The 27,742-nt window shown below is 53.3% G+C and overlaps 1 protein-coding gene across 4 annotated transcripts in view; it reads left to right on the top strand.

Moving 5' to 3' along the window:
- GALNT13 (polypeptide N-acetylgalactosaminyltransferase 13) overlaps positions 1 to 27,742 on the top strand; it is a 75,845-nt gene that overhangs the window by 31,932 nt on the left and 16,171 nt on the right. For all 4 annotated transcript variants that reach the window (XM_071561906.1, XM_071561905.1, XM_071561904.1 and 1 more), the window contains 6 exons: positions 2,253 to 2,460; positions 3,234 to 3,404; positions 10,942 to 11,059; positions 17,159 to 17,339; positions 22,833 to 22,972; positions 26,346 to 26,444. In XM_071561906.1, coding sequence (XP_071418007.1) covers positions 2,253 to 2,460; positions 3,234 to 3,404; positions 10,942 to 11,059; positions 17,159 to 17,339; positions 22,833 to 22,972; positions 26,346 to 26,444 — 917 coding nt within the window. The remainder of the gene's footprint in view (positions 1 to 2,252; positions 2,461 to 3,233; positions 3,405 to 10,941; positions 11,060 to 17,158; positions 17,340 to 22,832; positions 22,973 to 26,345; positions 26,445 to 27,742) is intronic.

Genomic DNA, 27,742 nt, shown 5'->3' with positions numbered 1-27,742 from the left:
GGGTGCTCCAGCCTGGCCTTGGACACTCCCAGGGATCCAGGGGCAGCCACAGCTTCTCTGCCCAACCTGTGCCAGGGCCTGCCCACCCTCCCAGCCACCAATTCCTTCCCAATATCCCCTTTCCCAGCCCTGCCCTCTGGCAGTGGGAAGCCATTCCCTGTGTCCTGTCCCTCCATCCCTTGTCCCCAGTCCCTCTCCAGCTCTCCTGGAGCCCCTTCAGGCCCTGCCAGGGGCTCTCATGTTGTATCCAGAATTCCATCAGTGCTTTTTTTGCACTGTAGTTTATTATTTCATATTCCTCCCAAGGTCAGGCCTTTTCCACATCTCTCCCTCTCTCTCCTCCCGTCTCTCAACCCCTTCATTCTGTGCTTCACATTCTCCTGAGTATCCACACTGAGCCAATTCCATGGAATCCCAGGATGCTTTGAGTTGAAAGGGACCTTAAAGACCATCTCATTCCAACCCTCTGCTTGTGATGCTCCTGTTTGGGCTTCATTCCTTTGGCTCTTGTTCTTTTTTATTCCTGTTCTTGTTCTAAACTCAGGCTTTAGAAAGCAAACTGTCTGCATGGGGAGCTGATAAACCTGCCAAAGGAATCACACAACAGTCTCCAAATGGAATTAATGGAATGATAAATTATCCTGGAGTAGCCAATTGGGCCTAATGGCAAATCCAACCTGAAGCTGCAGCTGCTCAAGGGACAGAGGAGGCAGCGACTCGTCCTTTAGTTCTGCCTCATGGAGCATTAACTTAACTCTAATTACTCTCCTGCATTTCCCTGTTCATTAAGTGGCTTAATGATTCTCCGTGGCAGAAGGTAGAGGAAGATTTTAGCCAAGTAACTCCAATTTTTCCTAAAAGCATCTAAAGAGCTCAGCTGGGAAAATTCATCAAGATTGGCCCTTTTTGTGTTGAACCATCAGCAAATTGGCCAAAGGGTCTTTGATTTGCACTCCTTGTTGTTATTTCAAGGAGCTTGTTGTGATGTATTTAAAATTCCTGTGATTTTATCATAGAACCAGAGGATGGGTTGGGTTGGAAGGGGCATTAAAGCTCATTGTGATTTAAATTATTGTGATTTTATCATAGAACCAGGGGATGGGTTGGGTTGGAAGGGGCATTAAAGCTCATCCTTCCAACCCCTCTGAGATGCTCCAGCAGGTGTGGGGTTCTCATGGTTGTTTGCACTCTTTGTTTCCTGCTTTATTTCAAGGATTCGATTGTGATTTATTAAAATTCCTGTGATTTTATCATACAACCAGAGGATGGGTTGGGTTGGAAGGGACATTAAAATTCACCTCCACCATGTCCACACCACCTGAGGTGGCAGAAACAACCCCAGATTCCACATCCAAAGAGATGCATTCCAGCCTCAGGCTGGGCCAGGGCAGGGCAGGGGGCACAGAGCAGGAATTGCTGCATGGAAAGGGTGGGCAGGCCCTGGCAGGGGCTGCCCAGGGAGGTTTGGAGTGCCCAGCCCTGGAGGTGCCCAAGGCAGGACTGGCCGTGGCACTCAGAGCTCTGGGCTGGGGGACAAGGTGGGCATTGGGCACAGGGTGGGCTCCATGGGCTGGGAGGGCTTTGTCAAGGTGGGCATCGGGCACAGGGTGGGCTCCAGGGACTGGGAGGGCTTTGCCAAGGTGGGCATTGGGCACAGGGTGGGCTCCATGGGCTGGGAGGGCTTTGCCAAGGTGGGCATTGGGCACAGGGTGGGCTCCATGGGCTGGGAGGGCTTTGCCAAGGTGGGCATTGGGCACAGGGTGGGCTCCAGGGGCTGGCAGGGCTTTGTCAACCTCAGGGATTCTGGGATTCTGTGAAAAAAGTGATATTCCAGCTCAGTTACAAAAATTCCTGTGATTTTATCATAGAACCAGAGCATGGATTGGATTGGAAGGGACATTAAAGCTCATTGTAATCTATTTAAAATTTCTGTGATTTTATCATAGAACCAGAGGATGGGTTGGATTGGAGGGGACATATTGTGATTTATTTAAAATTATTGTGATTTTATCATAGAACCAGAGGATGGGTTGGATTGGAGGGGACATATTGTGATTTATTTAAAATTTTTGTGATTTTATCATAGAACCAGAGGATGGGTTGGGTTGGAAGGGACATTAAAGCTCATCCTTCCAGCCCCCTGAGTTGCTCCAGCAGGTTGGGGGAGGCGGGGTGGTGGTTTGTGTGTCCTTGGGAGTCCTCACCAGGTGCTGCTCTCACCACACACCCCATTCCCCCTCTCCCTCTGGCAGAGTTCCTGAAGGCGGCCCTGGAGCGGTTCGTGCTGCGCCTGGCGGTGCCGGTGCGGATCCTGCGCATGGAGCAGCGCTCGGGGCTGATCCGCGCCCGGCTCCGCGGAGCCGCCGCGTCCCGCGGGCAGGTCATCACCTTCCTGGACGCGCACTGCGAGTGCACCCTGGGCTGGCTGGAGCCGCTGCTGGCCAGGATCCAGGAGGACAGGTGAGGGCAGCCCGGGCCGGCGCCTCCGTCTGGGTTTGACTCGGCTTTGTTGCCAAGGGCAGAGGTGCCTTTTGTTCTTTTCTTTTTTAAGCGAGTTAAAAAAAAAATCCATTTTTCCCCTCTCACTTTTGCCTCCCTTTTTTCCTTCTCCATCTCCCCTCTCTTTGCCTCCCCTCTCTTTGCCTCCCCTCTCTTTGCCTCCCCTCTCTTTGCCTCCCCCCTTTATTTTTTGCCTCCCCCCTTTATTTTTTGCCTCCCCCCTTTATTTTTTGCCTCCTCCCTTTTTTTCCCCTCCCCTCTTTTTATTCCCCCTCCCCTCTTTTTTTCCCCTCCCCTCTTTTTTTCCCCTCCCCTCTTTTTTTCCCCTCCCCTCTTTTTATTCCCCCTCCCCTCTTTTTATTCCCCCTCCCCTCTTTTTATTCCCCCTCCCCTCTTTTTATTCCCCCTCCCCTCTTTTTATCCCCCCTCCCCTCTTTTTATTCCCCCTCCCCTCTTTTTATTTCCCCTCCCCTCTTTTCATTTCCCCTCCCCTCTTTTCATTTCCCCTCCCCTCTTTTCATTTCCCCTCCCCTCTTTTTATTATTTCCCCTCCCCTCTTTTTATTTATTTCCCCTCCCCTCTTTTTATTTATTTCCCCTCCCCTCTTTTCATTTCCCCTCCCCTCTTTTTTTCCCTCCCCCCTTGCCCCCCTCCACACACCAACCCCTGCCCTGTGCCCCCTGCCAACCCTCCCTGCCCTGCCGTGCCGTGCCCGCCCCGTGCCCCCCCTGCAGGAGGACCGTGGTGTGTCCCATCATCGACGTGATCAGCGACGACACCTTCGAGTACATGGCGGGCTCCGACATGACCTACGGCGGCTTCAACTGGAAGCTGAACTTCCGCTGGTACCCGGTGCCCCAGCGGGAGATGGACAGGAGGAAGGGGGACAGGACCCTGCCCGTCAGGTGGGTGCTGCCCCCCCTGCCCTCTGGGCTTCCCTGGGGAACAGCACGGAATTCCCAGGGGATTCCTGAGCTCCCACCTCGGGGGGCTGTGGGAGCCAAGGCCAAATTCTGCCCCGTCCTGAGCGCTGCAGCATCAGTGGCAGAGCTGAGAAAAGCCCTTCAGGCTCCTCCTCACCAGCCAGGAATTCCAAGTGTTTCTGCTTGTCCGGCTCCCTCTGTTAATTCTCTGCCAACAGCCTCTTTATTGTGGTTTCCCAGGATTTAACCAAACACCAGAATGTATTTCTGAGCATTTTAAACACTGAACCCCAACATCCAGCCGGGATGATTTGCACTTTAAACTGCTGCTTTCTTGGGAAATGGGATTGATGATGAGTCAAAAATGATCTAAGAGCGTGTCGTGGCCTCTTCCATTTAATTGCTGGAACCACAGGGTGGAACAAAACCCTGCCACAAATTCTAAATGAAGCTGAAAGGGAACAAATTGAATAAATTACTGGCGAGGGTTATTTGCTCAGCTCCAGCAGCTTCTGGGGCTTCATGGGAAGTTCAGAAATACAGAAAAGGAGGTTTCCTAAGTGAATGTTTTCAGAAATACAGAAAAGGAGGTTTCCTAAGTGAATGTTTTCAGAAATACAGAAAAGGAGGTTTCCTAAGTGAATGTTTTCAGAAATACAGAAAAGGAGGTTTCCTAAGTGAATGTTTTCAGAAATACAGAAAAGGAGGTTTCCTAAGTGAATGTAATGGTGTCAGACCTGAGTGAGGTGGGGTGGAGTGGGCAAAATTCCAGTCCTGCACATCCCTGGAGCGGGGAGGGAGAGGGACAGGCAGCTCAGGGGGTGGCATGGAATCTCTGGAGCTGGTGGGAAAGGTTAATGAATTCCATGACTCTGCTGTGAAGAGCCCACAGCTCGTTGTCCTGAGCACAGCAGGGAGGGAACTCCTGCCATTCCTTAGGGAAATTGCATTGGTTGTCCTGTTTTTAGCACAGGGACCAACCAGGGGATCTGCAGGTGCTGCTCGAGGGTACCTCGGACAGCTCCATTCTCCTCCAGGAGCTGTTCCTGGTGCTATTCCTGCTCTTCCCACACCCATCCCTGCCACCTCTGCCCCTTATTTCTTCTTCTGGTCTAACAGCCAGTTCCTCCCCATTTGCTTCTCCCTTGCCCAGCCACTGCCCAGGTCAGCTGGCACCACAGGGCAGGACCTTCCCACAACACTCTACAATGGTACCTTAGCCCAAGGAATTCCAGGTTTTGGGAAGGCAGGAAAAGCCTTTCCTGTTGGCAAAGGCGATGGATAGAGGTGGGATGGGGGTTTGTTCTGGGCACCAGCAGCAGGTCAGGCCCCCCCAGCTCTCAGTGCCCCCATCCTGGGGGATGAGGGGCTGGAAGTTGGGGCTGGTCAGATATTGGCATTTCTTGGGGGGTTTTGAATGCCCTTCCAGTTTTTTATCATGTGGAATGTTTGTGGCTGCCCCTGGATCCCTGGGAGTGTCCCAGGCCAGGCTGGACGGGGGTTGGACCAACCTGGGCTGGTGGGAGGTGTCCCTGTCCATGGCAGGGAGTGGGATGGGATGGGATTTAAGGTCCCTTCAACCCAAACCATTCCATGGTTCTGTGATTCCATACAAGGATCAGAAGCAGAATTGGCATTGGGACCTTTCAGCCCTTGGGGTGTCTTTGCAAAGACTGAACTGAACTGAGAGCAGAGAGGGGCAGTGTGGAAGAAATCCCTGACTTAGAGATTGTCCTGGAGACTGAGCAGCTCAGGACAAACGTTTCCTTCTCTGAGGTGGGACAGGATCACTTGGGTTGTGTTTTCCAGGTGTGTTTGCAGGAATGGAGTCGGAGCTGTGGCTTTGAGGGCAGATGTTCCTGAGCCCTGGGGCAGGCAGGGACTGCAGGGCTGAGGGAGGGCTTTGTGTGTTCCTCTGAAGGTCCAGCAGCCCCCAAGGCCCCGTGGCAGAGGGTTTGGGGGTGTTGGTTTGGACAACAAAGGCTGTTCAGTGCTGCTCCCGAGGATTCCATGTGTTCCCATGTAAATGCCACTGGCACCGGAGCAACCCCAGGGTGGCACAGCTGGGAAGGGTCAGACCTTGTCAAAGTGGGGTATTTGAAGTGCAGAGACCATTTTTGCTGCTCTGGGAGCAAAACCTGAATGGTTGCCCTGTGGAAAGGTGGAACTGAGAGCTGAATCTGCCTGGGAAGGTCTGGGAATTACGGGAACAGGGCAGCGCACCTCAGTGGGCAGTGCCAGCTAAACCCAGCCTTGGCCAACCTTTGCTTCTTCCCTTTCCATCACAAACTCCTTGTGCAATATTTGGCCTTTGCAGAACATCCTTTGCCTCTGAGGGAACTCATTTCTCCTGTGATTTCCCCTCAGCACCAGACACCTTGTCTGTGCTGCAAGCTCAGCTCCCAAACATCTCGTCTGACAAGGATTAAACCCACGGAGTGTTTCTGGCCTGGGCATTTGCAGGCTCTGCTCAGCACATTTTGATGGATATTTCCAGGCCTGCCCTTCAGTTTTTTAAGCTGAAACACTCCAGGCAAGTGTTAGAAAGACTGAAAATACCTACTTTGTTCCAGAAAATCTTTTCTCAAGTGAAAAATAGATATTGAGAGGAAAAATACAAGATTAAATATTAGGAGTGTATTAGAATCACAGAATACCCTGAGCTGGAAGGGACCCACAAGGGCCATCAAATCCCACTCCTGGCCCTGCCCAGGACACCCCAAAAATCCCACCCTGTGCCTGAGAGCCTTGTCCAAATGCTCCTGGAGCTCTTGATACTCTATTTATCTCCTTATTGTTAATAATTTAAACTGATTTCATTGTTAAACTGAGAGTTGATTGCAGTTAATCCTGCCTAGGTGTGCACAGCAGTGATTGAAACTGGGGTAAAAACCTTCTTCCAAGATAGCTAATTAGTGGTCTTGTTCATTAGTGATTCTGTGACTGCTGGAGCCCTTTGAGAGGGTGCTGAGGATGGGATTCCTTGGGGGATGCAGGAGGAGCTGCTGCTCCCTGGGATAAGGGAGCTCCAGCCTGGGATTGCTCTGAGCATCCCATGGGTGGGCTGGGGCACCCTTGGGTGGGTCTGTTCCTGTCCCACCATGGTGGGCTGGGCTGGGCTGGGGCACCCTTGGGTGGGTCTGTTCCTGTCCCACCATGGTGGGCTGGGCTGGGCTGGGGCACCCTTGGGTGTCTGTTCCTGTCCCACCAGGGTGTGCTGGGCTGGGACTGGGGCACCCTTGGGTGTGTCTGTTCCTGTCCCACCATGGTGTGCTGGGCTGGGGCACCCTTGGGTGGGTCTGTTCCTGTCCCACCATGGTGGGCTGGGCTGGGCTGGGGCACCAGTGGGTGCAGCAGGGTTGGGGCACCCTTGGGTGTCTGTTTCTGTCCCACCACAGTGGGCTAGGCTGGGCTGGGCTGGGGCACCCTTGGGTGTCTGTTCCTGTCCCACCAGGGTGTGCTGGGCTGGGGCTGGGGCACCCTTGGGTGTGTCTGTTCCTGTCCCACCATGGTGTGCTGGGCTGGGGCACCCTTGGGTGGGTCTGTTCCTGTCCCACCATGGTGGGCTGGGCTGGGCTGGGGCACCAGTGGGTGCAGCAGGGCTGGGGCACCCTTGGGTGTCTGTTTCTGTCCCACCACAGTGGGCTAGGCTGGGCTGGGCTGGGGCACCCTTGGGTGTCTGTTCCTGTCCCACCAGGGTGTGCTGGGCTGGGGCTGGGGCACCCTTGGGTGTGTCTGTTCCTGTCCCACCACAGTGGGCTGGGCTGGGGCACCCTTGGGTGTCTGTTCCTGTCCCACCAGGGTGTGCTGGGCTGGGGCTGGGGCACCCTTGGGTGTGTCTGTTCCTGTCCCACCATGGTGTGCTGGGCTGGGGCACCCTTGGGTGTCTGTTCCTGTCCCACCAGGGTGTGCTGGGCTGGGACTGGGGCACCCTTGGGTGTGTCTGTTCCTGTCCCACCACAGTGGGCTGGGCTGGGGCACCCTTGGTTGGGTCTGTTCCTGTCCCACCATGGTGGGCTGGGCTGGGCTGGGGCACCAGTGGGTGCAGCAGGGTTGGGGCACCCTTGGGTGTCTGTTTCTGTCCCACCACAGTGGGCTAGGCTGGGCTGGGCTGGGGCACCCTTGGGTGTCTGTTCCTGTCCCACCAGGGTGTGCTGGGCTGGGGCTGGGGCACCCTTGGGTGTGTCTGTTCCTGTCCCACCATGGTGTGCTGGGCTGGGGCACCCTTGGGTGGGTCTGTTCCTGTCCCACCATGGTGGGCTGGGCTGGGCTGGGGCACCAGTGGGTGCAGCAGGGTTGGGGCACCCTTGGGTGTCTGTTTCTGTCCCACCACAGTGGGCTAGGCTGGGCTGGGCTGGGGCACCCTTGGGTGTCTGTTCCTGTCCCACCAGGGTGTGCGTGGCTGGGGCTGGGGCACCCTTGGGTGTGTCTGTTCCTGTCCCACCACAGTGGGCTGGGCTGGGGCACCCTTGGGTGTCTGTTCCTGTCCCACCACAGTGGGCTGGGCTGGGGCACCCTTGGGTGTCTGTTCCTGTCCCACCATGGTGTGCTGGGCTGGGGCACCCTTGGGTGTCTGTTCCTGTCCCACCAGGGTGTGCTGGGCTGGGACTGGGGCACCCTTGGGTGTGTCTGTTCCTGTCCCACCACAGTGGGCTGGGCTGGGCTGGGGCACCCTTGGTTGGGTCTGTTCCTGTCCCACCATGGTGGGCTGGGCTGGGCTGGGGCACCAGTGGGTGCAGCAGGGTTGAGGCACCCTTGGGTGTCTGTTTCTGTCCCACCACAGTGGGCTGGGCTGGGCTGGGCTGGGCTGGGGCACCCTTGGGTGTCTGTTCCTGTCCCACCATGGTGTGCTGGGCTGGGGCACCCTTTGGGTGTGTCTGTTCCTGTCCCACCATGGTGGGCTGGGGTGCAGTGGGCACAGCAGGGCTGGGGCTGCTGTCGTGGTTGGGGTTGTGCAGGTCCCAGAGGGGAGTCCTGTTGGCTGCAGTGACTTCACAGCTGAGGTTGTGTCCAAAATAAACCGAGGTTCACATCAGGGTCAGGGTTAACCTTACCCAGTGCTGGAGTGGGCAGTGGGACCCCAGCAGGTAGAGTAACACCTAAGAGAGGCAGAGCTGAGGGAAAGCTGTAGGAACCCTCAGTGTTTCTGGGATTGCTGCTGGGGTTGTGCTGGGGTGGGCACAGAGGGTGTCACGTCTCACATCCCAAGTTCCAGTGTCACCCACCTTGCCCTTGGTTTTGGAGCTGAGGATGGAAATGTGGCTGATGCTTGACCAGCAGGGCTTGATCCTTCCCTGGGAGGGTGGGCAGGCCCTGGCACAGGTTGGGCAGAGCAGCTGTGGCTGCCCCTGGATCCCTGGGAGTGTCCAAGGCCAGGTTGGATGGGGCTTGGAGCACCCTGGGCTGGTGGGAGGTGTCCCTGCCCATGGCAGGGGGTGGGATGAGATGATCCTTAATGTCCCACCCATCCCAAACCATTCCATGGTTCCATGACACTTCAGTGTGGCTGGAGATCCTCATCCCCAGCTTCCAGATAGGTCTGGGAATGCTGAGACCCCAACAGATGGGGCTGGGACCCCTTTTGGGCTGAACCTCCAACCCCCGTGTCTGCACCCCCAGTCTGTGTGTGTGGATAGTTCCTGGGAGGGCTGGGATCTGGGGGAAGGGGTGTTGTTCCCTCCCTCAGAGCTGTTTGCTGCCAGCTGGGATGGGCACTGCTCCTGGCATGGGGGGTGTGAGTGCTGGAAAACGTGGCACAGCCATGGAAGGGAAGGGGGGACACCCTGACACAAAGAGCTGCCACACTCCGCTGGGTTTGCTCTTGTAAGGAGCTCTAATCCTGTTAGGGCAGATCAGGCCTGGGAATTTGATGCACTTCAGTCTCCCCCTGAGGCAAAGCCGAGGCATTAAACTCCTCACTGAGCATTCCCGATTGGATTGGGCTCTGCTCTGCACGAGAGGGCTGGAATTCCACCCACCTCCCCAGCACGGTGCTCCAGAACAGGCTCTGGGAATGTGGTTTTTGGGGCTGGAATTCCACCACCTCCTCAGCACGGTGCTCCAGAACAGGCTCTGGGAATGTGGTTTGGGGGGCTGGAATTCCACCACCTCCCCAGCACGGTGCTCCAGAACAGAACCGTGCTGTCACTCCCAGGAGCTCTGGGATCCCAGTGGGAATTGTGCTGTCACTCCCAGGAGCTCTGGGATCACAGTGGGAATTGTGCTGTCATTCCCAGGAGCTCTGGGATCACAGTGGGAATTGTGCTGTCATTCCCAGGAGCTCTGGGATCACAGTGGGAATTGTGCTGTCACTCCCAGGAGCTCTGGGATCACAGTGGGAATTGTGCTGTCACTCCCAGGAGCTCTGGGATCACAGTGGGAATTGTGCTGTCACTCCCAGGAGCTCTGGGATCCCAGTGGGAATTGTGCTGTCACTCCCAGGAGCTCTGGGATCACAGTGGGAATTGTGCTGTTGGGAAGCACAATGGGAATTGTGCTGTCATTCCAATAGACCTGGGAAGAAGGGTGTGGGAATTCTCCTGTCATTCCAATAGCTCTGGGATCCCAGTGGGAATTGTGCTGTCACTCTCAGGAGCTCTGGGAAGCAGGGTGGGAATTGTGCTGTCATTCCAATAGCTCTGGGATCACAGTGGGAATTGTGCTGTCATTCCAGTAGCTCTGGAATTATGGTGGGAATTGTGCTGTCACTCCCGGGAGCTCTGGGAGGCACAGTGGGAATTGTCCTGTCATTCCAGTAGATCTGGGAAGCAGGGTGGGAATTCTCCTGTTATTCCAATAGCTCTGGGAAGCAGGGTGGGAATTGTGCTGTCATTCCAATAGATCAGGGATCACAGTGGGAATTGTGCTGTCACTCCCAGGAGCTCTGAGAGGCACAGTGGGAAATGTCCTGTTATTCCAGTAGCTCTGGGATCCCAGTGGGAATTGTGCTGTCACTCCCAGTAGCTCTGGGATCCCAGTGGGAATTGTGCTGTCACTCCCAGTAGCTCTGGGATCCCAGTGGGAATTGTGCTGTCACTCCCAGTAGCTCTGGGATCACGGTGGGAATTGTGCTTTCACTCCCAGTAGCTCTGGGATCACGGTGGGAATTGTGCTGTCATTCCCAGTAGCTCTGGGATCACAGTGGGAATTGTGCTGTCACTCCCAGTAGCTCTGGGATCACAGTGGGAATTGTGCTGTCACTCCCAGGAGCTCTGGGATCCCAGTGGGAATTGTGCTGTCACTCCCAGTAGCTCTGGGATCCCAGTGGGAATTGTGCTGTCACTCCCAGTAGCTCTGGGATCCCAGTGGGAATTGTGCTGTCACTCCCAGTAGCTCCTGTCCCCCCTGGCTGTGTAGAACCCCCTTAGTCCACATGTGAGGTAGTGAAATGTGCTGTAGTGTCGCTGCTCAATTCCACAGTGTCTTTCAAAAGGTATTTTTTCTTTTTTCTTTTTCTTTTTCCCTTTTTGTTTTGTTTTGTTGTTTTGTTTTTGTTTTGTTTCTGTTTGTTCTCAACTAGGACCCCAACTATGGCTGGTGGCCTATTTTCTATTGACAGAAACTACTTTGAAGAGATAGGAAGTTACGATGCAGGAATGGATATCTGGGGTGGAGAGAATCTTGAAATGTCTTTTAGGGTAATTGCTGTTTTCCTTCCTTTTCTGTCCCCCTCCCCAGTTGTGCTGTTCCAGTTCCTCCCCCTGCTCAGGGCACTCTTGTGGGGGAATTGAAATTCCCAAGGATTTGGGGACACCTCCTTGCAATATTTCCAGAGTGCAAATCGTGGGGGAATTGAAATTCCCAAGGATTTGGAATTTTGCAATATTTCCATCCTTTATACTGCATGAAATATTTCAATGCTGTTTGGGAGTTTTGATGCTTTCCAATTGAAATGTTTTTTTTTTTAGTAATTCCTTCTTATATAAACAATGTGAGCAGATCCAAATATTGATGGGAATTTATATATAAAACGAAAAGAAATGTTTTAACAGAAGTTTGGGGACTTGTTGACATGATGAACTTGCAAGTTCTGGCTGGGAGTTTGGGGCTGTGAGAGGGAAATTCCCCATCCTGCAGAAAATGCCTCTTCCCATGGCCCGGATGGCACCTCTGGGGGAAATGGATCCAGCCACTTGTCCTTTAGGGAGCAGGGAAAGGTGGGACGTGGGGGCCCTGTGAGGAATGGCCAGAAGGGATGGTGGGAATGGCTTTGAGTATCTCTGCTGGGGCACAACTCACACATTTGAAGGAATTCTGGGCAGTAACCCCTTTGTGGGACCCCCAGCCCATCCTGAGGTGCCCTTTGCCCCTTTTTTCCTGCCTTTCCTATTCAACCAGGCCCAATTTCCATTTCTGAAGGTTTGTAGGGAGGAGGCATTTCTGGAGAAGGCCAACTGAGAATTTAAAAGCATTTTCAGGCCATTTCTCTCGACTTTAATCATTCACTTTGCAGTAAAATCGAAGGGTTCACTCACTTCTGCTGAGCCTGAATGTTCTAACTGAGTAATTTCAACATTTTTTCCGTGTGTTGACCCCTAAAATACTCCTTGGATGTACAGGGGACCCTCTGTAGGAGGTTGGTTTTTCCTGGTTTAGGGCAGCTCCCTGGAGCACAGAGTGACTGGCACTGCTTTGAACCATCCAAACTGTGCCTGTCCCAGACTAAATCTGTGTTCTTGCTGTTCTTGGCATTCCTGGGAGGTTCTCCTGGTTCACTGGCACTTGGAGACCAGAATTGCTGGTGCCTCCCCAGCCCTGAGAGGGGGAAGCTCAGAGTTTGGTCCTGCTGGAGTTCATCCCTTGCACAGGCTTTTGTGGGACACATTTTGGGTCATCTCTGTGGAAAAGGACCATTCTCATTAGTGGAGCCTCAAATATTTTGCTTTTGGAAGAGTGCTGAGTTTTCATCATAAAAATTAATAATCCCTGAAACCCCAACTCGAACATGAAGAGATAAACAAGGAGGGTTTGTTAAGGGTGTTACTGGAGAATGTGGGTGTGGCAGGGCTTGGAATGAGCTTGGAGAGGTCCCTCCCAATCCACACTATTTTGGGTTTCTGGGATTGTACAAACACGTGGTGTGATACAGAGCAGGTGCCCACACATCCAGCTGCCAGCAAATGGGAAAGAAATGCCCCAGGTGGGATATTCTGTTTCCTACCCTTGCTTGAATAATGTTCAAATGGTTTGGAAAAGTTTTCCTGAGCAGTTCAGTGGTGGGGGTTTGTCTTCCCTGGCTCTTGGCAGCTCCCTGGGGAATCCCTTGGGGTTCCTGGCACGGCTCCACCAGCTCCTGGTGGGGCTGGGGTGGGCACTGTGCCCAGGGGTGGTGCAGGCTGGGCTCACAGCTTGGCTTTTGGCTCCATTTCTCTGGTTCTCCTTCCTGGGCACTGCTGTGATTTGTGGAATACACAATGGAGTGGTTTGGGTGGGAAGGGATATGGAAGATTTATCCCATTCCACCCCCTGCCATGGGCAGGGACACCTCCCACCAGCCCAGGGTGCTCCAGCCTGGCCTTGGACACTCCCAGGGATGGATCCAGGGGCAGCCACAGCTTCTCTGCCCAACCTGTGCCAGGGCCTGCCCACCCTCCCAGCCACCAATTCCTTCCCAATATCCCATCTATTCCCAGTATCCCATTCCCTGTGTCCTGTTCCTCCATCCCTTGTCCCCAGTCCCTCTCCAGCTCTCCTGGAGCCCCTTCAGGCCCTGCAGGGGCTCTCAAGTGTCCCTGGAGCCTTCTCCTCTCCAGGTGACCCCCTCAGCTCTCCCATCCTGGCTCCAGCCCAGAGGGATCCAGCCCTGGAGCATCTCTGGGGCCTCCTCTGGACTCTCCAGCAGCTCCACATCCTTGTGCTGCTGTTCCCAGGGCTGGGGCAACTCTGCAGGGTGAGGGGTCCCACCTGAGGAGGCAGAGGGGCAGAATCACCTTCCTTGACCTTTTGGTCACGTTGGTTTTCATTTCTTTATATATATATATAAAATAAACCTTTTTTTCCCTTCCCCAAATAAGCATTGCCAGAGCCCTGTTTCGAATTGCACTTGAATTCTATCCAGCATTTCCCTCAGTAAGCCAGAGATGGGCTTAACCTCTATAAATTTAGTGAGAATACCATCATAAGAGCTTCATTTCAGCTTTTAAATTACAAATCTCAGGCCCAAATACAGGGAGAGACAAAGCCCAAGGAAATCCAGAAATCCCAGGGATAGAAGCTGAGCAGCAGCTCTGCCCTTGTATGAGAACCTGGGGGGAAGAACAGAATCAGAACAGAAGAATCTAATCAGGAATATAATCAGAATATAAAACACTTGTTAAGGCTGAGGGGAGGGAAGTGGGGAAAGGAGACACGTGAATGGTGGAGCATCATATTAGGAAACATTAATTTGTGTCTTCAGAGGATTTTTCACTAAAATTTGGAGAGCCATTGCCAGCCTGGAATATCTGCACGGCCTAATTAAGGGGTTGGTGTTAAGAATAGAAATAAAATTAATTAATTGATGAATTTCCAGCACTGGGATGTTGCCATGGGAAGGCCAGGAACCACCTGGTGCTGCTTATTGGAATTATTAATTTAGTTTTGTTTGGTTTATGTTTATTGGAATTATTTATTGGTCTGTAAAGCCCAACCAGCTCTTCAGGTCCATTGAGTCCCACTGGGCCAGTGACACTGAAGGGGTTTAAAACCCCCCTGAGGGGACCCACCTGCAGGAAACTGGGAGGGTTTGGGGAGGTTCCTGCAGCTCCACACCTGCCATTTTCCAGCAGGATTCATGGAAAACACGAGACTCAGTCCTGGTTTGGAAGTGACTGTGCTCGGATTGAGCCCCTGGGATGTTCCTGGAGCTGCTGTTTTGTCCCCAGTTGGAGTGGGGAGTTCTGGTGTTGGCCCAGAGTGCAGAAAAGAAACACAAATCTCTGTTTTGGGAATCCCTGAACCCTCAAAACTGTTCCAAAGTGCCTTTCCCTCCCCCATGGGGTGTGCCCAGGTTCCCTCCCATGGCCCATCTCTGTGCCACCAGCACTGGCATTTCCCCAACCAGCATCATTACAAGGGTGGATTTGCAGCCCTTTGGGGCTCCCAGGAATTTCAGGGAGGCCTCTGGAGCAGCATCCACTGGGGATAATTTGATTATTTCTGGGGAAATCAATATCTTGTCTTTTAGCTGTGCTGCTGCTCATTAGTGATTGGTCTTTAATGACTCTTTTATAGGATGTCTTTTAATAAAGGCAATTGGAAAAAAATAATAATACCCCCAGCAGGAATCTTTCCCAGCTCCAAGAGTCTGATTTAATAATGAAAACCTCATTTCTTCTTAACCCTTATTTTTATTTATAGAATTCTTTAAACATTTTTAATTTTCTGTTGTGTTCTCTAAATGTTTTTCCCAGTGGGAGAATGCCCTGAAAACTTGATGTTTAGAAAGGAGCTCATATGGCTTGGGAGGGTATTAAAAATAATCTGTGCATCAGGAAAAAAAGAAGATTCTTCTTTAGAATAATCCAAGAAGGCCAAAGCAGAGCTGGGGAAGGGAAGTGTGTGCTCTGACAGGTTATCTGGGATGTCTGGCAGGACAGGGAAGGGAGGATTTCCTCAAGGACATGATGTAGTGACAAGTTGTCCTTGGGCTGTTGTGGGAGTTCTTATGGGAAATGAATGAGGGGCAGGAGGGATAATTCACTTGTTCCTCAGTGCAGTATCCAATAAAACCCTTCCTTGATGGAAATAGTGCTGGGCTGGATCTCCCCCCGCTCTGGAGCCAGGCTGGGAGAGCTGGGAATGTTCCCCTGGAGAAGGGAAGGCTCCAGGGACACCTGAGAGCCCCTGGCAGGGCCCAAAGGGGCTCCAGGAGAGCTGGAGAGGGACTGGGGACAAGGGATGGAGGGACAGGACACAGGGAATGGCTTCCCATTGCCAGAGGGCAGGGCTGGGAAAGGGGATATTGGGAAGGAATTGGTGTCTGGGAGGGTGGGCAGGCCCTGGCACAGGTTGGGCAGAGAAGCTGTGGCTGCCCCTGGATCCATCCCTGGGAGTGTCCAAGGCCAGGTTGGAGCACCCTGGGCAGGTGGGAGGTGTCCCTGCCCATGGCACAGGGTGGCACTGGATGAGCTTTAAGGTCCCTTCCCACCCAAACCATCCTGGAATTCTATCAAGGGTGTCCCAGACACAGCAGTTCATTAACAGCAGTTTCAGCCTCCCCTTAGTGAGGTCTCCCCTTCCAGCTGAGGAGTTCCAGGTGTAGGAGAGCATTGGAACACGCTGGAATACAGAGTTTTATCCCAATCCCTGCCCTGCTGTGGGGATGCCAGGGCCGTGTGGGCACAGGTCAGTGCCTGGGACAACATTTTGGAAGTTCACTGTGACTCTGGAGTTAATTTTGCGTGCTGGGGAGTGGAATGTGGGGATACAAATCCCTAATCCCTGGCAGGCAGATGGCAGAGCTCGAGGCTGGGCAGGGCTGCTCAGCTGTGGGAGGGCAGGAACTCTGCAGGGGCACGGGGGGCTGGAAATGTGTTTGTGTGGCTGCAGTTCCCCTTTCCTCAGCCTGACCTTCGTTTTCTCCGTCAGGATTCTGAGGATTCCGGAGGGAGAATATTCAACATACACCAGATCAGTTGGTTTCTTTGCAGAGATTTTTGGTATTAGATATTTGAGGATGTTTTCCTCCTATTTATTACTTGTACATCCTGCATTCCAGAGGGTGTGGTGACAGATCCCTGAAATCCCACAGTCCTGAGCCAGGATAGGAACTTTGGGAGAGCAGTCCCTTCACAAGGGATTATCCAGGAAGGTTGATTTGTTTGGGGTTTTAAAATAATGTTGAAAAAGCCCTTTTGTAAGAAGAGGGTGCAGGTGTCAGAGGGAACAGATTTCACCCAGCAGAGCCAAAAATGTGCTTTGAGAGTGCCCAGAGCAGATGTTTTTACCAATGGTGGCACGGGAGGGATTTCCTGCCAGGAGAGCAGAGAACTGGGGGGGCTGCTGGGCTGGGACTGAGCCCCACTGTGTGCCCTGCTGGGCTGCCCAGTGCCCCCAGTTCCCCCAATTGCTTTGGGAACAGTCAGCTGGGTGTGTTCTGGGTCATTCCCAGCTCCCCTGGTGTGCCCTGTGCCCCTGGCATCCCCCAGCCTGGGTGTGTTCTGGGTCATTCCCAGCTCCCCTGGTGTGCCCTGTGCCCCTGGCATCCCCCAGCCTGGGTGTGTTCTGGGTCATTCCCAGCTCTCCTGGCGTGCCCTGTGCCCCTGACATCCACCAACTGGGCTGCCCAGTTCCCCCAGTTGCTTTGGGAACAGTCAGCTGGGTGTGTTCTGGGTCAGTCCCAGCCCCCCTGGTGTGCCCTTTGCTCCTGGCATCCACCAGCTGGGCTGCCCAGTTCCCCCAGTGCCCCACAGTTGCTCTGGGAACAGCCATTTAGGTGCGTTCTGGGTCATTCCAGCTCCCCTGGTGTGCCCTGTGCCCCTGGCATCCCCCAGCCTGGGTGTGTTCTGGGTCATTCCAGCTCCCCTGGTGTGCCCTGTACCCCTGGCATCCCCCAACCTGGGTGTGTTCTGGGTCATTCCAGCTCCCCTGGTGTGCCCTGTACCCCTGGCATCCCCCAGCCTGGGTGTGTTCTGGGTCATTTCAGCTCCCCTGGTGTGCCCTGTGCCCCTGGCATCCCCCAGCCTGGGTGTGTTCTGGGTCATGCCCCTGCTGGGGGTGCCCTGCTGGGCTCAGCCCGAGTGCCCTTCCCGTTGCAGGTGTGGCAGTGCGGGGGCTCCCTGGAGATCGTCACCTGCTCCCACGTGGGGCACGTGTTCCGCAAGGCCACCCCCTACACCTTCCCGGGGGGCACCGGCCACGTCATCAACAAGAACAACAGGAGGCTGGCAGAGGTGTGGATGGACGAGTTCAAGGACTTCTTCTACATCATATCCCCAGGTAGGACGGGGCTTCCTCCTCCTTTGGGGCTGCGGAGTGGAGGGAAGGGAGTGGGGGTGTGAGTGGCACACGTGGGAGTGTGGGCATGGCATGGAATCATGGAATGGTTTGGGCTGGAAAAGCCCTTGGAGCCCAAAGAGTCCAATATCCCCCAGCACTGCCCAGGGCACCACTGACCATGTCCCCAAGTGTCACATCCACACGGCTTTGAATCTCCAGGGGTAGGGAGAGCAACCTGTGCCAGGGCTGGATGGCAATTTCCAGGCAGGAATTGTTCCCAATATCCATCTAATTCTGCCCTGGCCCAGCCTGAGGCCGTGCCCTCTGCTCCTGTCCCTGTGCCCTGGGGCACAGCCCGACCCCCTGTCCCGGCTCCCCCCTCCTGGCAGGGATTGCAGAGCCAGAAGGTGCCCCCTGAGCCTCCTTTGCTCCAGCTGAGCCCCCCCAGCTCCCTCAGCTGCTGCTCCAGCCCCTTCCCAGCTCTGCTCCCTGCCCTGGGCACCTCCAGCCCCTTCCCAGCTCTGCTCCCTGCCCTGGGCACCTCCAGCCCCTTCCCAGCTCCACTCCCTGCCCTGGGCACCTCCAGCCCCTTCCCAGCTCCATTCCCTGCCCTGGGCACTCTCCAGCCCCTTCCCAGCTCCATTCCCTGCTCTGGGCACCTCCAGCCCCTTCCCAGCTCCATTCCCTGCCCTGGGCACCTCCAGCCCCTTCCCAGCTCCATTCCCTGCCCTGGGCACCTCCAGCCCCTTCCCAGCTCCACTCCCTGCCCTGGGCACCTCCAGCCCCTTCCCAGCTCCATTCCCTGCCCTGGGCACTCTCCAGCCCCTTCCCAGCTCCATTCCCTGCTCTGGGCACCTCCAGCCCCTTCCCAGCTCCATTCCCTGCCCTGGGCACCTCCAGCCCCTTCCCAGCTCCATTCCCTGCCCTGGGCACCTCCAGCCCCTTCCCAGTTCCATTCCCTGCCCTGGGCACCTCCAGCCTCTTCCCAGCTCCATTCCCTGCCCTGGGCACTCTCCAGCCCCTTCCCAGCTCCATTCCCTGCCCTGGGCACCTCCAGCCCCTCCGTGTCAAAGCCTTCTGTGTTCTGCTCCCAAAGTTAAGGCTCCTCCTCTCCTGAACTTCAGAAGGGTTTTTTCAGAACATTGTTCCCACAATGTTCCTTTGCAGCCAAGTAGGGAAGGTCTTTGAGCCATTTATTTTAAGAAATGCAGAATTTGGTTATGCTTAAAGTCCTGAAGGTCCTGCAGAGGACACCAGTGGAGAGGCAGCAGAGAGGACACAGTGGAGAGGGAGCAGAGAGGACACGGTGGAGAGGCAGCAGAGAGGACACAGTGGAGAGGGAGCAGAGGACACGGTGGAGAGGCAGCAGAGAGGACACAGAGGGAGGGGCAGCAGAGGGGACACAGGGGGAGAGGCAGCAGAGAGGACACAGAGGGAAAAGCAGCAGAGAGGACACAGTGGGAGAGGCAGCAGAGAGGACACCAGTGGAGAGGGAGCAGAGAGGACACAGGGGGAGAGGCAGCAGAGAGGACACAGGGGGAGAGGCAGCAGAGAGGACACGATGGGAGAGGGAGCAGAGAGGACACCAATGGAGAGGGAGCAGAGAGGACACGATGGGAGAGGGAGCAGAGAGGACACCAATGGAGAGGGAGCAGAGAGGACACAGTGGAGAGGGAGCAGAGAGGACACCAGTGGAGAGGGAGCAGAGAGGACACAGTGGAGAGGCAGCAGAGAGGACACCAGTGGAGAGGGAGCAGAGAGGACACAGTGGAGAGGCAGCAGAGAGGACACGGTGGGAGAGGCAGCAGAGAGGGCACCAGTGGAGAGGGAGCAGAGAGGACACAGTGTAGAGGCAGCAGAGATGTTCTGGGTCGGGCATGGAGAGCAGGAGCCCTTTGGGTGCTCAGTGCCAGGATCTCCTTCCCCCGGGTGCTGGAGCAGCCACGGGCAGGGAAATGATTGGTGGTGTTCTATTCTGTGCTCTGGGATAATTTCCACATTTTCCCATCTTTACACTTCCTTCCAATTTGAATTCTGGTGCAGCAGAGGCAGTTTAAATTTTCAGTCCCCAAGAAGTAAATCCTCCCCATGTGAATTTTGCATTTCCCCTCCTGTTGCTCCACCTCAGCTCATTCCAGCTGCAATCCTGCTTTTCCCACAAGCTCCTCTGGGGCTTGGATTTTTCCAGGGGTTTGGGATGTCCCAGTCAGGGATCAGGTGCCAGGATTTGACCACAGGCTGTGAAGGCAGAACACTCTGAGTCTGCTCCTGTTTCCCCACCTGTCCTGTGGCTGCACAAAACATTCTGGATCCATCCTGGAAAACCCCTGGGGAGACAACAAATGTAAAGCACCATAAAAATAATGATTCACATTTAAAGTGCCCTGTTAATGGTGTGAAAAAGGTCTTTATGTTTCTGTACCTTGTAGGTACATTAAGGAGAGCTGAGGGTGGGACTTGGGACAAGGGCCTGGAGAAGGAAAGTGAAGGAAAACTCCCATTCCCTTGGGAAATGAGCCCAGACAGCTGCGAGTCTCTGCTTAGGAATGTGCCCTCTCCTCTTTCCAGTCACACATTTCCCTGTTTGCCCCAAGGTGTGGAGGCAAAATCCCCCCAGAGAGCCCCTGAGCACAGTTTTGTTGAAAGAAAAGGGTGAAAAAGGTCACTAAAAGTGGTGTTGGCAGGACAAGGTTTGTGGAACTCCCAAGTTTCCTGTCTGGCTGTTCCAGTCACAGGAAAGAATTTTGGTGTAGGTGGTCTTTGTGTTTTCTGCTCTCTTTTGAAGCTATTTATTAATGTGCTGTATTAATTGAGGGATAAAATGAGATAATGATGTTCCCCAGCATTAGGGAGCAAACAGAGCAGAAAGGATTTAGAAAATAAAATTAGCATTTTAACTGAAAATTCTCCATAACAATGTGTAGGAAATGGCAGGGGTTTTTTTAATAGGTCTTTCCTAAAGATCACAAATTGTCCCAGATGTTGTTAATCTGATTTTTTATCCTTTTTCCTTAGTTTATTAATCAGAAAAATAGAGGTCTAGATAATTCTGCTGGAGAACAAAGCAAGTTGGGTGTCAGGAATTAGGTCTCTGAAGGGGTTCTCCATCTCCCCACTGCTCCTGGACCTGATGGGTGGGATTCCTCAGCTGGAGTCCCAGGAGACACAGGAGCCAGTGGCTGTTCCAGCAAAGAGCATTAAATGTATCATCTCTCAGCATAATTAGGGTACACACTTAATAATTCTATTCCAAATTGAAATTTGGTCAGTGGAGTTGCTTGCAAAGATGGAATTCTGCTGAAGGAAAGCCCATCTGAAATGGTTTGGGGTCTTGGACATGTTTTAAATTGCTGCCTTCCCTCATCCCTGGGGGTAGATGAGGAAAACCTCTTTATTTCTGCTCCCCCTGAGTGTGGCCATGGGGCTGTTCCTGTTTGTTGCCACGTGCTGAGGTGAGTCAGGAACCAGCACCTTTAACACATCCAGCCTAGATTTAAAATAAGGGAAAAATTCCCAAAATATCCTTGCAGTGAGGAACACTTGTCTCTTTGGTTCAGTGGAACTCTGCACTGGAGAGGGAGCTTTGGGTTTCCCTTGGAGCCTGGCCCAGACCTGCAGCTCCAACTCCCCCCAGCCCAGGGGGCAGAACGTGCCCAACACTCGTTTATTTTCAGCACTTCTCTCTCCCTCCCCCATGTCAGTCTTTCATTGGCATCTCTATTAAGCTATTAATTTATTTCCTTAATAGCAGCTAATCTGGCTGCCTATTTAGCAGCCAGCTGTCCATTATCCTCACTGTTAGTCAGTAAATTATCAGTGTAATTGATGGACATCAACAGCACAGGATCACACTCAGGTGGTTCCTTGCTCTTACACTGATGTTTATGGAGATGCTGCTGGGCTGGATCCCTCTGGAGCCAGGCTGGGAGAGCTGGGAATGTTCTCCTGGAGAAGGGAAGGCTCCAGGGACACCTGAGAGCCCCTGCCAGGGCCTGAAGGGGCTCCAGGAGAGCTGGAGAGGGACTGGGGACAAGGCATGGAGGGACAGGACACAGGGAATGGCTTCCCACTGCCAGAGGGCAGGGCTGGGAAAGGGGATATTGGGAAGGGATTGGTGGCTGGGAGGGTGGGCAGAGAAGCTGTGGCTGCCCCTGGATCCCTGGGAGTGTCCAAGGTCAGGCTGGAGCCACCTGGGACAGTGGGAGGTATCCCTGGCCATGGCAGGGGTGGCACTGAATGGGCTTTATGTCCCTTCCCACCCAAACCATTCCAGGATTCCATGATGAGATTTCCCCTTTAAATGGAAGGGAAGCTGCTGATCCAGATGTTCAAAGCTGAGCTACAGCCAGATGTGCACAGAGTGACTTCTCTGGTCATGTTGTTTTCCACCTGAATACACTGAAAATCACCTCAATAAAACCACCACTTCATCTCAGGCTTTTCCAGTCACCAAAGTGCAGCAAATCTCTAACAAGGGTTAAGTTTTTCAAGGGCTATTCTTACATAAATAAAATTATTGTCAGTTCTTTGGTTTCATTCCAGGTGATTATTTTTCCATGTTTACCACCAGGAATTGAGATCTCCTTCCGAATTTGGAGCTGTGCCCTTGGGTGCCCATTTTCAGGACGTGCCTATTAGGGAAGAACAAAGCAGGTGTAATACAAGGCAGGGACCCTTTAATTTGCTGTTCTGCCAACACATCTGCTGCTTCCCTCCAACAATCTGCTGCTTACCTGAGGTGTTTTCACTCAATACTTTTTGCAGCTTCCTGTGGGGTTTCGTTCCTTTGTTGCACCCAAGGACATTTTCCTGCAGTTCCCTTATTCAGTGTGAGCAGATTTTAGTCATTCCTTATGTTTGTGGTTCCTCTGAGTCCCATCGATTATCCAGCAAGTGGTGGCAATAAATAGGGATGGATTTATTATGGCTTGGCTGGCAATGGAGCAGAGGGGAATGGGTTGCTGGGATCCACAGAGATGAGGAGCTTCTTGGAGACAGAGCAGGGGGTGTGTGCAGGCTGGGGCAGGCTGAGGAATACACAAAATACAGGAGTTTGGGATCAGGGAATGTTATCCACATGCATTTAGGAGAGAAAGGGAAGACACTTGGAAGAGAAAGGGGGCAGTTTCCAGTGCCAAAAACCCACCAAAATGTCCCCATCTCAACATCTCAGTGCCTACCCCATCCCTCCCATCCCATCCCACTGCCCATCCCATCCCACTGCCCATCCCTCCCATCACACTGCCCATCCCTCCCATCCCACCATCCATCCCTCCTGTCCCCACTGCCCATCCCTCCTGTACCACTGCCCATCCCACTGTCCATCCCTCCCATCCCACTGCCCATCCCTCCCGTCCCACTGCCCATCCCTCCCATCCCGCTGCCCCCCAGCCCAGCCCAGCACACGGATGGATAAAGGGGCACTGGTGGCAGCTGGAGGCAGCTCTGGGATGGCACCAAAACGGGATTTGATGGACTCTCTCTCTGTTGCAGGGGTGGTGAAGGTGGATTATGGAGATGTGTCCGTCAGGAAGGCCCTGAGGGAGAGCCTCAAGTGCAAACCCTTCTCCTGGTACCTGGAGAACGTCTACCCTGACTCGCAGATCCCGCGGCGCTACTACTCGCTGGGAGAGGTGCGGGACGGGCTGGGAGAAGGATGGGATGGGGGAGGGATGGGATGGGATGGGGGAGGGATGGGATGGGATGGGGGAGGGATGGGATGGGATGGGGGAGGGATGGGATGGGCTGGGAGAGGGATGGGATGGGGGAGGGACGGGATGGGCTGGGAGAGGTGCGGGGATGGGCTGGGAGAGGTGCGGGGATGGGCTGGGAGAGGAGCGGAGATGGGCTGGGAGAGGGAGGGGCTGGGAGAGGTGCGGGATGGGCTGGAAGAGGGAGGGGATGGGCTGGGAGAGGTGCGGAGATGGGCTGGGAGAGGTGCGGGATGGGCTGGGAGAGGGACGGGATGGGATGGGAGAGGTACGGGGATGGGCTGGGAGAGGGATGGGATGGGCTGGGAGAGGGATGGGATGGGAGAGGTGCGGGATGGGCTGGGAGAGGTGCGGGATGGGCTGGGAGAGGTGCGGGATGGGCTGGGAGAGGGAGGGGATGGGCTGGGAGAGGTACGGGATGGGATGGGAGAGGTACGGGATGGGTTGGGAGAGGGACGGGATGGGCTGGGACGGGCTGGACTGGGCTGGGAGGGGGACGGGATGGGCGGGGGGTGTGGGAAACTGGGAGAGCAGGAAACAGGTGTGGGGAAACTTGGAGACCTGGGAACAGGAGAGCAGGGAACAGGAGTGTGGGAAACTGGGAGAGAAGGGAACAGGAGTGGGGAAACTGGGAGAGAAGGGAACAGGAGAGCAGGAAACAGGAGAGCAGGAAACTGGTAGAGCTGGAAACAGGAGTGCAAGAAACTGGGAGAGCAGGGAACAGGAGAGCAGGAAACTGGGAAGTAAAGGAGAGCAGTTGTTCAGAAAACCAGTAATCACAGCAAACCAGTAAGTGCAGTGGGCAGTGAGGAAAGGAAACCAGTAAGTGAAGGGAACCAGTAAGTGCAGTGGGCAGGGAGGAAAGGGAACCAGTACGTGCAGTGTCCCAACCCAGTGGGTGCTCTGAGCAAACAGACCCAGCAGGGAGCTGGGAGGGTGTGGGAAAGGCTGAGGCTGCCCTGCAGTCCTGGGGGTTATTTCTCTTTATTCTGGGCCCCTTCTATTTGCTTTAAGCCCTTTTAAGGGGGAATTGCTGCCCTAAATGTATCTACTCACCATTAAAAATTCATCCATAAACTGAGTGTACATTCCAAATGTTCCCCATCCAAATTTATCTTTTAAATGGAGCAGTGGATGGGAGAAGTGAGGTTTGGGACTAATATTTTGACATAATGAATATGCAGCAGTTGAAGGGAACTTTCCATCATCCCTTATCGCTTAGAAAGTGACTAGAAAAAGCTTTTTTTGGCTTTTTTTTTAGAAAAGAAATATCTTTGCTCATTGAGTGTGTTCCAGCCACGTTGCCTGGAGCTGAGGAGCACAGACATCCCTAATAATGCCTTGGGTTTATACCACCAGGAGCTGAAATCTCCTTAAAATTCAACTAATTCACTGTTAAAAACATTCTATTGAGTGGTACCTACGCTGACTTTTAAAAGCTCTTGAATGGGTTGATTTGAGGATAGAATAACAACCAAATGAAAAAATGGCTTTTTCTTCTTCTTTTTTTTTTTAACATCCAGGGATGTAATTTCCTATTGAAAGTTGCCATTGTAGGGAGAAAGAAAAGGCACCGTTGGGTTCCCAGTTAAATTATGCCACAATAAAGTGAAATGTGGTTTTACAGGGAGGACAGAACTCATCTAACAGGTGTCAAATAACGTGGGTTTGGACCACATTGTCAGCCTGGAAAATGAAAGTCTGAGAAAGTCACAAACAGTTATTAGAACACCTTATTTTTGCCAGGCTGGCCTCAGTTCCCATGGAAACAGCAGCTGGGGAGCTGGGAATTCCAGCCCCTGCTTGGCTGTTCCAGCTGCTGCTGCTGGAGCAGGAAAGGGGATTTTCAGCCCCAAAGCAGGAGAAGGGTGCCCCATGCCAGGGAAATGATGCTCCATGCCAGGGAAATGATGCCCCATCCCAGGGAAATGATGCCTCATCCCAGGAGAACGATGCTCAGTCCCAGGGGAATGATGCCCCATCCCAGGAGAGTGATGCCCAGTCCCAGGGGAATGATGCCCCATCCCAGGGAAATGATACCCCATCCCAGGGAAAAGATGCCCTATCCCAGGGAAAAGATGCCCTATCCCAGGGAAAAGATGCCCCAGGAGAACGATGCCCCATCCCAGGAGAACGATGCCCCATCCCAGGAGAACGATGCCCCATCCCAGGAGAAGGATGCCCCATGCCAGGGAAATGATGCCCCATGCCAGGGAAATGATACCCTATCCCAGGAGAACGATGCCCCATCCCAGGAGAGTGATACCCTATCCCAGGGGACCGATGCCCCATCCAAGGGGAAGGATGCCCCATCCCAGGAGAATGATGCCCCATCCCAGGGAAATGATACCCCATCCCAGGAGAAGGATGCCCCATCCCAGGGAAACGATGCCCCATCCCAGGAGAGTGATTCCCCATCCTGGGGAAATGATGCCCCAGGAGAACGATGCCCCATCCCAGGAGAACGATGCCCCATCCCAGGGGAGTGATGCCCCAGGAAATCAATGCCCCATCCCAGGAGAGTGATACCCTATCCCAGGGGACCGATGCCCCATCCCAGGGGACCGATGCCCCATCCCAGGGGACCGATGCCCCATCCCAGGAGAACGATGCCCCATCCCAGGAGAACGATGCCCCATCCCAGGAGAACGATGCCCCATTCCAGGAGAATTATGCCCAGTCCCAGGAGAACGATGCCCCATCCCAGGAAAATGATTCCCCATCCCAGGGAAAAGATGCCCCATGCCAGGAGAACGATGCCCCATCCCAGGGAAAAGATGCCCCATCCCGGGAGAACGATTCCCCATCCCAGGGGAAATGATGCCCCAGGAAATCAATGCCCCATCCCAGGAGAGTGATGCCCCATCCCAGGAGAGTGATGCCCCATCCCAGGAGGATTATGCCCAGTCCCAGGAGAATGATGCCCCATCCCAGGGAAACGATGCCCCATGCCAGGGGAATGATGCCCCATGCCAGGGAAACGATGCTCAGAACTGACCCTGCATACAGAGCAGTCTGAACAGAATGAGAATTGACCGAGATTTCCCTCAAAGGCTTTTCCCCCTTAAAAAGGAGTTTAAAATCTCATTGTGCTCTCTGTAATTAGTCACCTTTAGGGAGTGTGAGGCACTGGCAGATTTTGAGCATAAATAAATAAACAAAAATAAATAAATAAACCCTCATATTTGAATGCATGGGAAAGGTGCTGTCTCCTCTAGGAACGGGATGTTTTCTGCACAAAGGACCCACTTACAGACTTTCCTCATGGAATATCTCCCCTCTCTTCTTGCTTCAGATCAGGAACGTTGAGACCAACCAGTGCTTGGACAACATGGGCCGCAAGGAGAACGAGAAAGTGGGAATTTTCAACTGCCATGGAATGGGAGGGAACCAGGTGAGGGGCAGAGGGAAGGAAAAGGGGTCAGGTGTGCAGTGACTGGTGTGAGTGGTGTGAGAGCTGAAACTCCTCCAGGCAGGGCTGGGGCTTGTCCTGGGGTCCCTCAGTGTTCTTGGGTCACTATTAAAAATATTAGTGAAAAAAAATTACATTAAACCATTACATTTTATATAAAATATTGTGTTTTATATAAATATTTTCATTTTGAAATCTCTATTCAAGTTCTGTTTTATATGACAATGATATAATCAATGAACATTCCAGAATAGTTGAGATTTTGAGCAGCAGAATTTTAGGAGTGCTCAGCCCTTTCCTTGAGCATCAGCTCCAAATTTGAGGACGTCTGGGTGCATATCCAGAGGCCCAGTGAAATAACCCAGTGAATATACTGAATATTTTCCTGCTGTTAATTAGAAATGTGTGTCATGTTTCAGACAAAAACACTAAAAAATTTGATCGTGAATTTTAATTTATTTTCTGGAGTTGGAGGGGAAAATCCTTCCAAAAATGAAATGGGAAAGAAGCTCCCTAAATGTGGCTGTTCCTAAATGTGTGTATGGTAAATATGCAAATAAATACACAATAATATATATAATAAATAGACAATAATATATATAATAAATATACAGGCAATTCCTGGGAGTTGAGTGGAAATTCCAATAGTGGGTCTGTGGGGTGTCTCCCTTGGAGGGGTTGGAAGGTGAATGGAATTGTTGGGCTCCTCATACCAGCCCTGACTGTACCTACTGTGTGTGTTAATTAGTGTAAAATTTGCATATTCTGGTACCTGGGACTCAAATGAGCAGAGCTGATTCACTCGGGTTTCTCTGGGTTGTGCAAGGGAAATAATTAAGGGACTTTTAAAGTTATTTTAAGTCAAGTATGTTTTTAATTAATTTGAATTTTTAAAATTCTTCTGCTGCTTAAATAATTCTAATTCCTAATTAATTCTAATTCCTAATTAATCCTCAGTTAATGCTAATTTTCAGTGTTTTAGTTGTGTGACTGTGGCTGGGGTGGGGCAGCCCTGAGCCCCCAGTCCCTGCTCGTGGCCAGCACAGGGTGGGAAGGGCCGGGGTGTTCCCAAACAGGCTCCGTGTTCCCCATCCCTGACTCCACCTGGAGACCAATTCTGGTCCAGTTTTGGAGGTCAGATCTTGCTGTGCCTCCTCCTTCCCCTTGCTCCTTCCAGGATGCATTCCAGCCTCATTTTCCCAATTTTAGTTTGCTTTTCCTTAGGAGAACCTTTCTCTTCCCCTCCACTCTGAGACCTTTCCCAGATGAGCAGCCCCAGG

This window comes from Pithys albifrons, chromosome 8 (genome assembly GCF_047495875.1).
Source record: "Pithys albifrons albifrons isolate INPA30051 chromosome 8, PitAlb_v1, whole genome shotgun sequence".
Lineage (NCBI taxonomy): Eukaryota > Metazoa > Chordata > Aves > Passeriformes > Thamnophilidae > Pithys > Pithys albifrons.
The sequence above is the reverse complement of the archived record's forward strand: the minus strand, read 5'-3'. Positions and strand labels throughout refer to the sequence as shown.